Source organism: Mobula hypostoma, chromosome 10 (genome assembly GCF_963921235.1).
Source record: "Mobula hypostoma chromosome 10, sMobHyp1.1, whole genome shotgun sequence".
In the NCBI taxonomy this organism is placed as follows: domain Eukaryota; kingdom Metazoa; phylum Chordata; class Chondrichthyes; order Myliobatiformes; family Myliobatidae; genus Mobula; species Mobula hypostoma.
In genome coordinates this window covers 26,571,591-26,584,108 of record NC_086106.1, presented here as the reverse complement: position 1 = coordinate 26,584,108, position 12,518 = coordinate 26,571,591, and the positions used below count along the sequence as shown (strand labels likewise).

The following is a 12,518-nucleotide window of genomic DNA, read 5'->3' as shown; positions in this document are numbered from 1 at the left end:
TGCAGAGATTCCTGTACGCCGAGCGCCCTCCCAGGTGGCACGTGTTGGCGTCTTTCTTCCTCCGGAGGGGCTGCTGCCTTCACGAAGATATGCAGCTACCACCGGCAGGCGTCAGCCGTGCTGCTTTGCAGAGGCTGCCCGGCTTCTATCAGGACCTACTGAGAGTCTGGAACATGGTTGCCTCAGGCCGGGAATCCCCTCCTCTGGCAGAGGGCGGGGTCCTGGCCGACCCTTGCCCTGCCTCAGCGGATGTCGGTGCGGCTCAGGTGTGTGGATCGACTCAAGCTGAGCTGCTCGTCGGGCCCAGGCCCCGCAGCCTTACCCGAGAGACGAATCCACACAACTTGAGCCGTCTTTCATCGACACCCACAATCCCATTCAGGGATGCAGGCAGGAGGTACCTTTATGGGCTGCTGCTCCACACCCTCCACTTCCTAGCCTTTGTCCACCGTCCCGACACGCCATGGCGGTCGGTCTTTCCACCTGGAGGTGAGGGGGGTCCCCAATGGAAGTCCCTTTACAAGGGAGTCCTCCCCATGCACCTTGGGGATCTCGGCTGGAGGGTGCTGCATAAAGCGGTGCCCTGCAATAAGTTCTTCAGTCTGTACACGGATCTCCCAGCCGCGTGTCACTTCTGCGGGCTGGAGGAGACCGTGTACCACATGTACGTGGAGTGTGTGAGGCTGCAGCCCCTTTTCGCGTTTTTGCGTGGGCTGCTTCTCGCCTTCTGGTTGCATTTCAGTCCCACCCTATTTATATATGGTCATCCAGTAAGGAGGGGGGCACAGAGGGATGAGGATGTCCTTGTCAACTTGCTCCTGGGGCTGGCGAAAATTGCCATCCGTGGCTCCTGGAAAAGGGTGGCAGGAGGTTCTCCCCGGGCGGACTGCCTGGCTATGTTTAGGGGGTATGTTCGTGCCCGGGTGAACATTGAAAAGGAATACGCACAGTCCACGGCGACCGTAGAGGTGTTCCGGGACCGTTGGGCTCCGCGGGGTGTAAATGCCATCATTGATGAGGATGGCAATATATTGGTTTAAGATGTATTGTCTGTTTGTAGTGTAGTAAATATGTTAGTCACTGGGTTTGTAAATATTGTATAGCACTGACATTTGTAATAAAGAATTTTGTAAAAAAAAAAAGGGACAGGGTCAGACTCCCTCCACACCGTCCCGTCACACACTCCCAGGGACAGGGTGAGACTCCCTCCAGACCATCCCATCAGAATCAGGTTTAATATGTCATGAAATATGTTGCTTTGTGGCAACAGTACGATGCAATACATTAAAAAATATATTACAAAAATAAATTATACATATAAAAAAGCAAAAAGGGAGCCGAAATAGTGAGGTAGTGTTCATGGGTAGATGCATTGCCTGTTCAGAAATCTGGTGGTGTAGAGGAAGATGCGGTGACTAAAATATTCAGTGTGATCTTTGTGCTCCTGTATCTCCTCACTGATGGTAGTGTTGATAGGACACGTTGCCAGGGATACAGTAAGGCTGGTGTGACGGGTGCTCACTATCCCATCACGTATTCCCATGGATAGCACAAATTTTGATTTTCCCATTTTACCTGTTCCTTCTTTTCCCTCTGCCAGGTTTTCTGACAAGACAAAAAATGAGTGGTCCCAGAGAGCAAATTTCGAGAAAGTCGCCGGCAAGTATGACATGCTAACCCTTGACTACAGTGGCAATTCTGTGGAACAGGTGTGTGGGCAGGTCAGATCAGTCCTAGAGATTGGAAACTACAGCAAACCCAACCCTGAGTGTTTGATCCGAACCAATATAGGGTGTTTTATTGCAACGTACACCCAACCCAATACAGGGAGTTTTATCAGAACCTGCACCCAACCTGACCTCGGTGTTTTATCAGAATGTACACCCGATCCGACCCTGAGTGTTGTATCGAATGTACACCTGACCCGACCCTGGGTGTTTTATCAGGATGTACACCCGATCCGACCCTGTGTGTTTTATCGAAAGTGCATCCAACCCAACCCTGGGTTTTTTTATCGAATGTACACCTGACCCGACCCTGGGTGTTTTATCGGGATGTACACCCACTCCGACCCTGGCTGTTGTATCGAATGTACACCCGACCCGACCCTGAGTGTTTTATCAAACATACACCCGACCGGACCTCTAGTGTTTTATCGGAAAATACATCCAACCCAACCTCGGGTGTTTTATTGGAATGTACACCCAAACCGACCCCGGGTGTTTTATCGGAACGTACATCCGACCTGACCCCAGGTGTTTTATTGGAACTTACACCTGAACCGACACCAAGTGTTTTATGGGAACATACGCCCGACCCAACCCCGGGTGTTTCATCGGAACGTACACTTGACTCGACCCCTGTGTTTTATTGGTACGTATACCTGACCCAACCCTGGGTGTTTTATCAGAACCCCCTACACCTGACCCGACACCAGGTTTTATCCAGAACAGAAATGCATTGACAAGGAAAGCCCCATCATAGATGTCTGCTGATAGTAGACACACAAGGGATTGCAGGTGTCGGAATCGGGAGCAAAGAACAATCTGCTGGAGGATGGACTGAGCAGCATCTGTCATGGGAAAGTTCATATTTCAAATTCAGCCCTGCATCGGACCCAAAACATTGACAGTTCCTTTCCCATAACCGATGCTGCTTGATCCACTCGGTTCCTTCGGCAGGTTGTTTGTTACTGTTGAAGGTATCCTGACTGGTTGCATTACGGCCTTATATGACAGTTCCAATGCACAGTAATATAAGAACCTGCAGGAAGTAGTGGACTCTGTCAAATTACAGGCTAATTCCTTCCCACCCATCAGTAGTATCTACAGGAGGCAGGTTCTGTCATCAAAGATCCCCGCCGTCCAAACCATCTCGCGGTTCCGATTGGGCAGGTGGTACGGAAGCCTCGAGTCCCACATCAGCAGGTTCAGGAACAGCTACTTTGCTTCACCCATTCCGTTGTTGAACCAACCAGCACTACCCTAATCACTAGCTCAGTACAGCAACGCTGACCACGTGTGTTACGATGGACTTTGATTTTCTTCTTCTTGTGTTCTTTCTTGTAACAGTTGTGTATAATTTACATATTTTCTGTGAATGCTGTTTCCAATCAGATTTTCATTGCACCTATAGGTACATAGGCTGTTCCAGATGACAATAACCCTTACTTTGACTGTTACCAGAATGCACAGGAGGGAAAGGAGCCTGAGGCGGGGGCAAAGGTGCCACAGGTGGAATCGAAGTTAGATCACCGACTCCAAGAGTTGATGAAGCTGATTTGCGACATTAAGGCCATGGAGGAGATGGTTCTTCAGATGAAGTATGACACCAGGAAGGCTCCGCTAGGTAAGGGGGAGGGTGTTCCCCGGGTGTTATTAAACCCTATCCATTTACTCCCACCATACACAATCCCTAACAGACACCATTCACTCCTAGCATAATGGACCCCAACTATTCCCATTCTCTCCCACCATAGCAGGCCCCACCCCTTTCTACTTACTCCTACTGTACACAATCCTAACAGACCTCACACATTCCCAATTATTCCCGCTGTATCAGGCCACACATCTTCCCGTTCGCTCCCACCAAACACAGTCCTAACCTCACCTTCCTATTCACAAGCAATGTGCACAATTCTGGTCTGAGTCTCTGCCTCTCTCCCCCCTCCCCTCCCCCCTCTCTGTCTCACCCCTCCCCCTCTCCCTCTCCCTCTCCCTCTTCCCCCCCCCCTCTCTTCCCCTCTCTCCCTCCCCACCACCACCACCAGGAAAGCTGACCACTGAGCAGATCAAGGCTGGCTACTGTTCCCTGCGAAAGATCGAGGACTGTCTGAACCGGAATGTGACTGGGAAAGCCCTGCTGGAGGCCTGCAACGAATTCTACACCCGCATCCCCCACGACTTTGGGTAAGAGCAGGGAGATTGCTGGGTCTCCAATCAGCCCATTGTACAGATAAAGATTCAGACTGGAGAGGTGTCTGGCCTTAACCACAGTTACACCTGTATGGTGTTGTTGTTAACCATGGATATTTAGGCCTGTATGCTGATCATTAGGGATAACTACCAAAATGTATACGTGTTTGTGGCTATTAACTATAGTTAAATGCATACACTAATTGTTACCTGTTTGTCACACTCAACACCCCCACCCCTCCACCTCCAAACCCAACCACAGGCTGAAGACCCCACCACTGATTCGCACCCGGAAAGAACTTCAGGAAAAAATCAGCCTCCTGGAGGTAAAACCTTCACTTTCAACCTCGTTCTCGGACCTAAACCCTCCCTACCTGCCCCCTCTTTCCATCTTACCTCGCCACCCTCCCTCTAACCCCTCCCCCTCAGTATCTCTCTCCCCTTCTCTCTCTCTCTCCCTCTCCCCCACACACCCATAAGACAAAGCAGAAATCGGCCATTCGGCCCATCAAGACCCCTGCTCTTCCTTGCTCTCCCCATCCCTGCCTGTCCTTTCTCTCTCTCTCCACTACACCCTTCTATTTCCCCAGCTCTCCTCTCTCAGCTCCAGTCTTCTTCTGCTCTCTGATACCCCCACCCATTTGTCTCTCCTTCCCGACCTCTCTTTCTCTGCTTTCCCATCGACTACTGCCCACAGGTAGTCCTGTGACATTCCCTCTCTCCACTGCAGGCTCTCAGCGACATCGAGGTGGCCATTGGCGTGGTGAAGAAAGATCAGAACAGCACAGAAAACCCTCTGGACCGTCACTACCACTCTCTGCAATGCAGCCTCCAGCCCCTGGATCACAGCTCACACCAGTTCCAGGTAAGTCTCTCCCACCGTCTCCAGGACATCCTCCCTTCTCTCTCCACCATCCCAACAACAGGCTGAAACACAGGGTGAGACTCCCTCCACAGAATCCCGTCATTCTCTTGAGCCAGAGGGCAATCCAAGGTGGTAGTAGGAAAGGAAGCAAGACACCTCATTTTGGGAAGTGGGGCGCGCTGTGTGTGGTAGTGTCTGCCCAGCATTTCCAATCCTGAGTAGCGGCGACAGAAGTGGTGAGTAAGGGCTAGGTTGAGGTCTTAGTGTGAGGGAGGGGTGGGAGCAGGTTCTTGAAACGACCAGCACAGTGTTGACCCTACCTCTGCAATGGGAAACCACAGAGATATGCACTTGTCTCTGATTTTTTTTGCCCAGTTTTCTTTTACCACTGTGTGTTATAATTTAAGCAAAATTAGAAATAAAGGTGTAGATTATTTTCTAAAATTGGAGTGAAATCAGAAATCAGGAAGTGCAAGGGAACTTGGGAGTCTCTGTGCAAGATTCCATAAAGGTTAACTTCCAGGTTGAGTTGATGGTAAGGAAGGCAAATGCAATGTTAGCATGCATTGTGAGAGGACCAGAATATAAAAGCAATAGTGTAATGCTGAGGCTTTATAAGGCATTGGTCAGACCACACTTCGAGTATTGTGAGCAGTTTTGGGCCCAATCTAAGAAAGGATACGCTGCCTTTGGAGAGGGTCCATAGGTTCACGAGAATGATGCTGAAAATGAAGGGTTAACATATGAGGATCATTTGATGGCTCTGAGTGTATTCACTGGAGTTTAAAAGAATGAGGGTGGGATCTCATTGAAAGCTACCAAATATTGAAAGGGCTCGATAGATGAGGAAAGGATATTTCCAGTAGTGGGAGAGTTTAGGACCAAAGGGCACAGAATAGAAAGACGTCACTTTAGAACTGATGAGCAGGAAATTCTTTGGCTCGAGAGCGGTGAATCTGTGGAATTCATTGGCACACAAGTTATTGAATAAATTTAAAGCAGAGGTAGATAGGTTCTTGGTTAGTAAGGGCATCAGAGATCATAGGAAGGCAGGAGAATGGGGTTGAGAGGGAAAATAAACAATCCATGATTGAATGGCAGAGTAGTTTCTAGGTTGAATGGGCTAATCCTGCTCCTTTCTCTCAATATTCTGTGTGTCGTGTACTGACGTGCCTGTGATGCTGATGCAGGCAAGTTATTTTTCCTGTACATGCTCCTCATTGTATTTTGGCACATATAATAGACCTTAAGTTCAAACTTATAGCACCCTATGATCCCTCCGCCCAGGTGATCGAGAAGTACCTCCAGTCGACGCACGCCCCCACCCACAACGAGTACAAAATGAAGCTTCTTGAGGTCTTCGAGGTGGCGAGGGAGAGTGAGAAAGAGGTTTTCCGCTCTGACCTCGGCAACAGGTAGGATGGTATCTCTCAGTCCCTCTCCCTCAGAGGGATATCTGTACACTGACTGGTGTCCCTCAAGTTCCTCTCCCTCGGGGGATGTCTGTACATTGGCACATGTCCCTCAATCCTTCTCCCTCATACATTGTCTCTCCACTTCTTCTAGGCGGTTGCTTTGGCACGGGTCTCGGATGTCCAACTGGGTCAGCATCTTAAACCGGGGATTATGCATCACCCCACCTGAGGCTCCTGTCACAGGATACATGGTAAGTTGAGGGCAGGAAAGAACAAGATTTCTGTTTTACTGGAGGCTCCCCTGCTGGCAACCCTCCCTTCATCCTATCTCCTCCACCTCAGCATCAGAATCAGGTTTAATATCACCAGCATGTGTCATGAAATGTGTTAAGTTAGCAGCAGTTAATATGATAATATAGAAAAATAATAGGTAAGCAAATTAATTACAGTAAACATATATATGTACATTAAATAGTTAAATTAAAAATAATGCGAAAACCAGAAATAATAAAAGAAATGTTTGGTAGTGTTCATGGGTTCAATGTCCATCCAGAAATCGGATGGCAGTGGGGAATCGCTGAGTGTGTGCTTTCAGGCATCTGTACCTCCATCCTGACAGTAACAACGAGAAGAGGGCATGTCCTGGGTAATGGGGTCCTTAAAGATGGACGCCGCCTTTCTGAGGCACCACTTCATGAAGGTGTCTTGCATGCTATGGCGGCTAGTACCCGTGATGGAGCTGACTAAGCTTACAAGTTTCTGTAGCTTCTTTCGGTCCTGTGCAGTAGCAGCCCCCTCCCCATGCCAGACAGTGTTGCAGCCTGTCAGAATGCTCCCCGCAGTACATCTGTCGAAGTTTTTGACTGTTGTGGGTGACAAATCAAATCTCCTCAAACTCCTAATGAAGTATAGCTGCTGTCTTGTCTTCTTTATCACAACATCAATATGTTGAGACCAAGTTAGACCCTCAAAGACCTTGACACCCAGGAACTTGAAATTGCTCACTCTCTCCACTTCTGATCCCTCTATGAAGATTGGTTCGTGTTCCCTCGTCCTACCCTTTCTGAAGTCTGCAATTAGCTCTTTGGTCTTAACTGACGTCGAGTGCAGGGTTGTTGCTGCAACAACCCTCGCAGCTTGCTGGTATATCTCGCCCCTGTACACCCTCTCACATCCATCTGAGATCCTGCTAACAATGGTTGTATCATCGACAAATTTATAGATGGTGTTTGAGCTGTGCCTACCCACACAGTCATGGGTACAGGGAGAGTAGAGCAGTGGCCTAAGCACACATCCCTGAGGTGCGCCAGTGCTGATGGTTAGCGAGGAGAAGATTTTATTACTAATCTGCACAGATTGTGGTCTTCCAGTTAGGAAGTCAAGGATCCAATTGTAGAGGCCCAGGTTCTGTAACTTATCGATCAGGACTGTAGGAATGATGGTGTTAAGCACTAAGCTATAGTCAATGAATGGCACCCTGGCTAAGGCCATGTGAAGAACCATTGAGATTGCCATAGACCTATTGTGGCCATAGGCAAATAGCAGTGGGTCCAGGTCCTTGCTGAGGCAGGAGTTGATTTTGGCTATGACCAACCTCTTAATGTATCTCATCACCATAGATGTGAATGCTACTGGACGATAGTCATTAAGGCAGTTCACACTGCTCTTCCTGGGCACTGGTATAATTGTTGAAGCAGGTGGGAACTTCTGACCGTAGTAATGAGAAGTTGAAAATGTCCTGAATACGCCCGCCAGTTGTTTGGCAGAAGCTTTCAGAGCCTTACCACGTATTCGATCTTGCGTATTCACCCTCCTGAAAGACAGGCTGATGTCGGCAGACACAGGGTGAGGCTCCCCCGACACCGTCCCATCACATATTACCTAAACAGCTTCCCCCCCACACCATTCCGTCACATATTGCCAGGGACAGTGTCAGACACAAGAATGCCGAAAACAGTATTTCTGTGTCCTTGAATGTAAATAGAGGTGCAGCCGATAGCTGTAGAGATAGCAAGTGAGGCAGAGAACAGACAGCAAGGCTCTCAAACATAATTTCTGCACTTAGCGGCTTATCAGTGTCTGCCTCATGTTAGAACTATCCTCAATTCCAGGTACAGGTTTCCCCCGCCATCCGAAGGTAGAGCGTTCCGATGAAACGGTTGGTAAGCCGGAATGTCGTAAAGCGAAGAAGCAGTTACCATTTACTTATATGGGAAAAATTTGTGAGCATTCGCAGACCCAAAAATAACCTACCAAATCATGCCAAATAACACACAAAACCTAAAATAACAGTAATGTATAGTAAAAGCAGGAATGATATGATGAATACACAGCCTGTATAAAGTAGAACTACTTTTCCACAATAATTGCCGGCACTGTTCTCCGTAGCGAAAATCTCACACAAGAGCTCTCAGCAAAAACACAGCGCAAGCGCTCTCCAGTAACCTTTAAGCTATGAAGCTGCCAAATCATACCAAATAACGTAAAAATACACAGCTGATATAAAGTAGAAATAATATATGTACAGTGTAGTATCACTTACCGGAATTGGGACAGTACCGAGCACACTGATGATGGTGTGTTAGGCCAAGTCGTCGGAGGTTCGGGTGGTGCAGTGGCCCCCACCCTCCAGGCAGCGACCCGATACCAATCCGCGAAGCATGCAGCGCTCCAGCGGTGCCCTGGACGCACCCAACACATCTTTAAGAAAAAAGCCGAAATAAACAAGCTAATTAATTAGGTGCCGCTGGGCACGTAAATGTCGGCCCAGTTCAGAGGCGATGCAATTAATTAGCTTGTTTGTTTCGGCTTTTTTTTCTTAAAAATGTGCTGGGTGCCTCCTGGCTACCGCTGCATTCTCTGTGGATCAGTATCTGTCCGCGGCTCAGAGTTTGGGGTGATAGGACATTGGGGTGTCATCTCATCGTCTGTTTCCATGAGGGTAGGGAGGTCATCTTCTCCTATGTCTGCCTGCCTCGACGTCGAAGGTCAAGGTTCGTTGTCTGCTGTGACTGATGTGGAAGGCTTGCTTGACTGCTCAGCCTTGCACATTTTTAGATCATACAGTTCTTTGTAAGCACTCAAACCATCCTGCAAATATGCCCTAAACCAACTTACCCTTTCAAAATTAAAGTCATACTTTATCATTGCAGCGAAAATCTCACGTAGTTGCCTCACGTTCAGTTCCTGGACAACTTCACTTTCGGTCCGTTCGCTACTGCATTCAGTTTTGATTGTTATCCTTTCCTCTTGCAATTGCATCAGTTCTTGGTCATGGGATGCCAAAACCTCTTCAACATCATCTTCATCAACTTCCACAAGCCAAACTCACTTTGTCCTTACTTCGTTCACCACGATCGAAACGCTTAATTATGTCTAGTTTTACGCTAAGTGCAACACCCTTACGAGCTCTTTCAGGCTTTTCCAATACCTTAGAACTCATCTTGCAAACGGCTGCTCACAGGCACGTGTTTAAGCAATGCCAGCAAGAATGCTGTTCTGAATCTGGGGGAGAGCGGCTGCTCGGGGGACGCGCACTGCCTTTTTTTTCACACACTGCTTTTTTTCTGTAGCAGTGAAAACACCTTCTGTTAGCAAAAACAGGTAACTAATGTAGGTCTTTTGTAACAGTGAGGTTTCATAAAGTGAACGTTGGAAAAGCGGGGGACACCTGTACTGTAATCTGATCAATCCCCTTTAGTCCTGCAGTTTTCAAGCTTCCATTCATGTGTCTCTCCCCCTTTTCTCTCTCTCTCTCATTCTCCTTCTTCAACCCAACCCCTTTCCCTGCAGTTCGGCAAGGGGATATACTTCGCTGACATGTCCTCAAAGAGTGCCAATTATTGCTTTGCCACTCGAGAACAAGACCTGGGATTGTTACTGCTGTGCGAGGTAAGGATATCAGGAATCTCCAGAATGAGAACCAAGAACAAATATCTTTTTTGTCCCTGGATTAAATCTCAGCCAGCAACTCATTCCTGAGAATCTGTTATTCTATATATACTTTAACTACGCAAACCCCTGGATTAAATTCCAGCCTGCAACTCATTCCCAGGGGTCTGTTATTTTATGTACATATAAACACCCTGAACCCCTGGATTAGATCCCAACCTGTAACTCACTCTTGGGTATCTGTTTTCCTATATATAAACTCCTGAACTCCTGGATCAGATCCCAGCCTATACCTCGCTTAGGGATCTGTTATAAACCCACCAAACCTCTGGATTAAATCCCAGCATGTAACTCACTCCCAGTGGTCTGTTATTGTGCATATAACCACCTGAATCGCAGGGATGTGTTATTCTGTGTATTTGTAGACACCTTTAACTCCAGGATTAGATCCCAGCCTGTAACTCACTCCTGGGGATCTATTATTCTACATATAAACCACCTGAACTCCAGTCTGTAACTCGCTCCTGGTGATCCGTTATTCTTTATATAAACCCTCCGAACCCTAGGATTGAATCCCGGCTAGTCACTCCCACATCCGGGTTTCCGTATAGTTCTAAGTGAAACTCCTGGGGAGTGCGGTTTAGCAGCACAGCACCATTAAAGTTAGTGCAATGCTTTACAATGCCAGTGATTACCAAACGACGTTCATTTACTGCCACTGTCCCTAAGGAGTTAGTACATCGTTCCCGTGACCCCGTGGATATCCTCCGAGTGCTCCGGTTTCCTCCCACGTTCCAAACTCATGTGGGTTAGGGTTAGTAAATTGTGCACATGCTATATTGGCACTGGAAGCACGGCAACACTTGCAGCCTGCCCCCCCCAGCACATTGACACAAAACGGTGTATTTCACTGTGTTTCGATGTACACGTGACTATGTAAAACTGATCTTCAATCTAATCCCCACTGCTTTGCCGCCCGCTGCATGGTTAGGTCGCCCTCGGGAACTGTAACGAGTTGCTGACCGCTGATGCTGGTGCTGACCATCTGCCTGCAGGAAAGCATAGCACCATGGGCTTGGGACGTGTGGCCCCCAAGGAGGGCAATAGCGTGAGCCTGTAAGTACCTCAGTGCTCCCGTCTCTCTCTCTCTGCCTCCCACCTCCTTCCCCAAAGTATTGCTCACAGAAAACCCTAGGGGATTTGCCGTGTTCAATAACAGCGTGACCTTTCCTGCTGTGATACTTCCTCCCTAGGAAAGGGCAGGGGAGGCTGTTCGGTGCCTCTCTGCCAGGCCAGAGACTTCTTCCCCAGGGCAGGTGAGCCTAGAACTGGAGCAGATAAGATTCACGAGGGTGTTGCTGGGGCCGGAGGGTGTGAGTTGTAAGGAGAGGCAGGACTGGCTCGAGTGAATCCTGATTCTACAGAAGTTTATAAAATCATGAGGGATAAGATAGATGGTGACGGCCTTTTCCCCCAGCAAGAGAGCAGAGGGCACGGGTAAAAGATGAGAGGGGGAAGATTTAAAGGGGCAGTCTTTCAAAGAAGGAGATGGGTATGTGAAACAAACGGCCAGAGGTGGAGTGCAATTAAAACATTTAAGAGACATTTGGTCAGGTACATGGTTAGGAAAGGTTTAGAGGGATGTGAGTCAAATGCAGGCAAGTGGGACTTGTTCAGGTAATGTGGGTGAATTGGACCGACGGCCCGGTTTTTGTGCTGTGTAACTCCATGACTCCGGACATCTGAACAACCTCCCCGACCTTGAATGAATATGAGCTAGTAAGTGCAGAATGGGAGGAATGGCTTTGCAGGGTGATGAGACCCAGATTCACATACGTGCAGGTTGAGTTTTGCATCTCATCTTGGTTAGCATTTAATTGCCCCTAGAGGAGGTGGTGGGTGAAGTAGAGCCTTAAATAAGTGGGGGGGGGGTGGGTGGAGGGGAGATTCTGCCCAGTTGGAAGCCAGCAGAAGTGAAGGGCTCGGGGTCTTTCAGGTGCTCGTCCAGCGATTCCGGCACTGCGCACTCTAGCACAAGCTGTGAGTGTCTGCCATAGAGAACGACCGCCTCTCCGGACTGTGCAGAGCTGCAGTCTGCACTTCCCCAGGGAAGCAAATGTAAGCTCTCAGCTGGGTGAGTGTCTGAGAGCTGGCACTTGGCCCAGCGGTGAAAGCTGCTGTCCAACAGAGCCGGAGATCCGGGTTCAATTCCCATCTCCACCACCTCACGCGCACGTGTGTGTGTGTGTGTGTGTGTGTGTGTGTGTGTGTGTGTGTATATATATATGAGAGGAGCGTCTGTGTTCTCCCCTGTGACCCTGTGGGATTCCCCCAAGGGCTCCAGTTCCCTCCCACGTCCCAGAGACATGTGCGTTAATCAGCCGCTGGGAATTGTCACCCAGTATATAGGCCTGGGGAGTTGATGGGAATGTG

The 12,518-nt window shown here is 48.6% G+C and overlaps 1 protein-coding gene across 2 annotated transcripts in view; it reads left to right on the top strand.

The window, feature by feature from the left end:
- parp2 (poly (ADP-ribose) polymerase 2) overlaps positions 1-12,518 on the top strand; it is a 40,145-nt gene that overhangs the window by 25,520 nt on the left and 2,107 nt on the right. For both annotated transcript variants that reach the window (XM_063060176.1, XM_063060175.1), the window contains exons 10-18: positions 1,601-1,709; positions 3,186-3,348; positions 3,770-3,908; positions 4,177-4,240; positions 4,645-4,779; positions 6,067-6,194; positions 6,346-6,445; positions 9,987-10,085; positions 11,077-11,201. In XM_063060176.1, the coding sequence (XP_062916246.1) occupies positions 1,601-1,709; positions 3,186-3,348; positions 3,770-3,908; positions 4,177-4,240; positions 4,645-4,779; positions 6,067-6,194; positions 6,346-6,445; positions 9,987-10,085; positions 11,077-11,201 (1,062 nt within the window). The remainder of the gene's footprint in view (positions 1-1,600; positions 1,710-3,185; positions 3,349-3,769; positions 3,909-4,176; positions 4,241-4,644; positions 4,780-6,066; positions 6,195-6,345; positions 6,446-9,986; positions 10,086-11,076; positions 11,202-12,518) is intronic.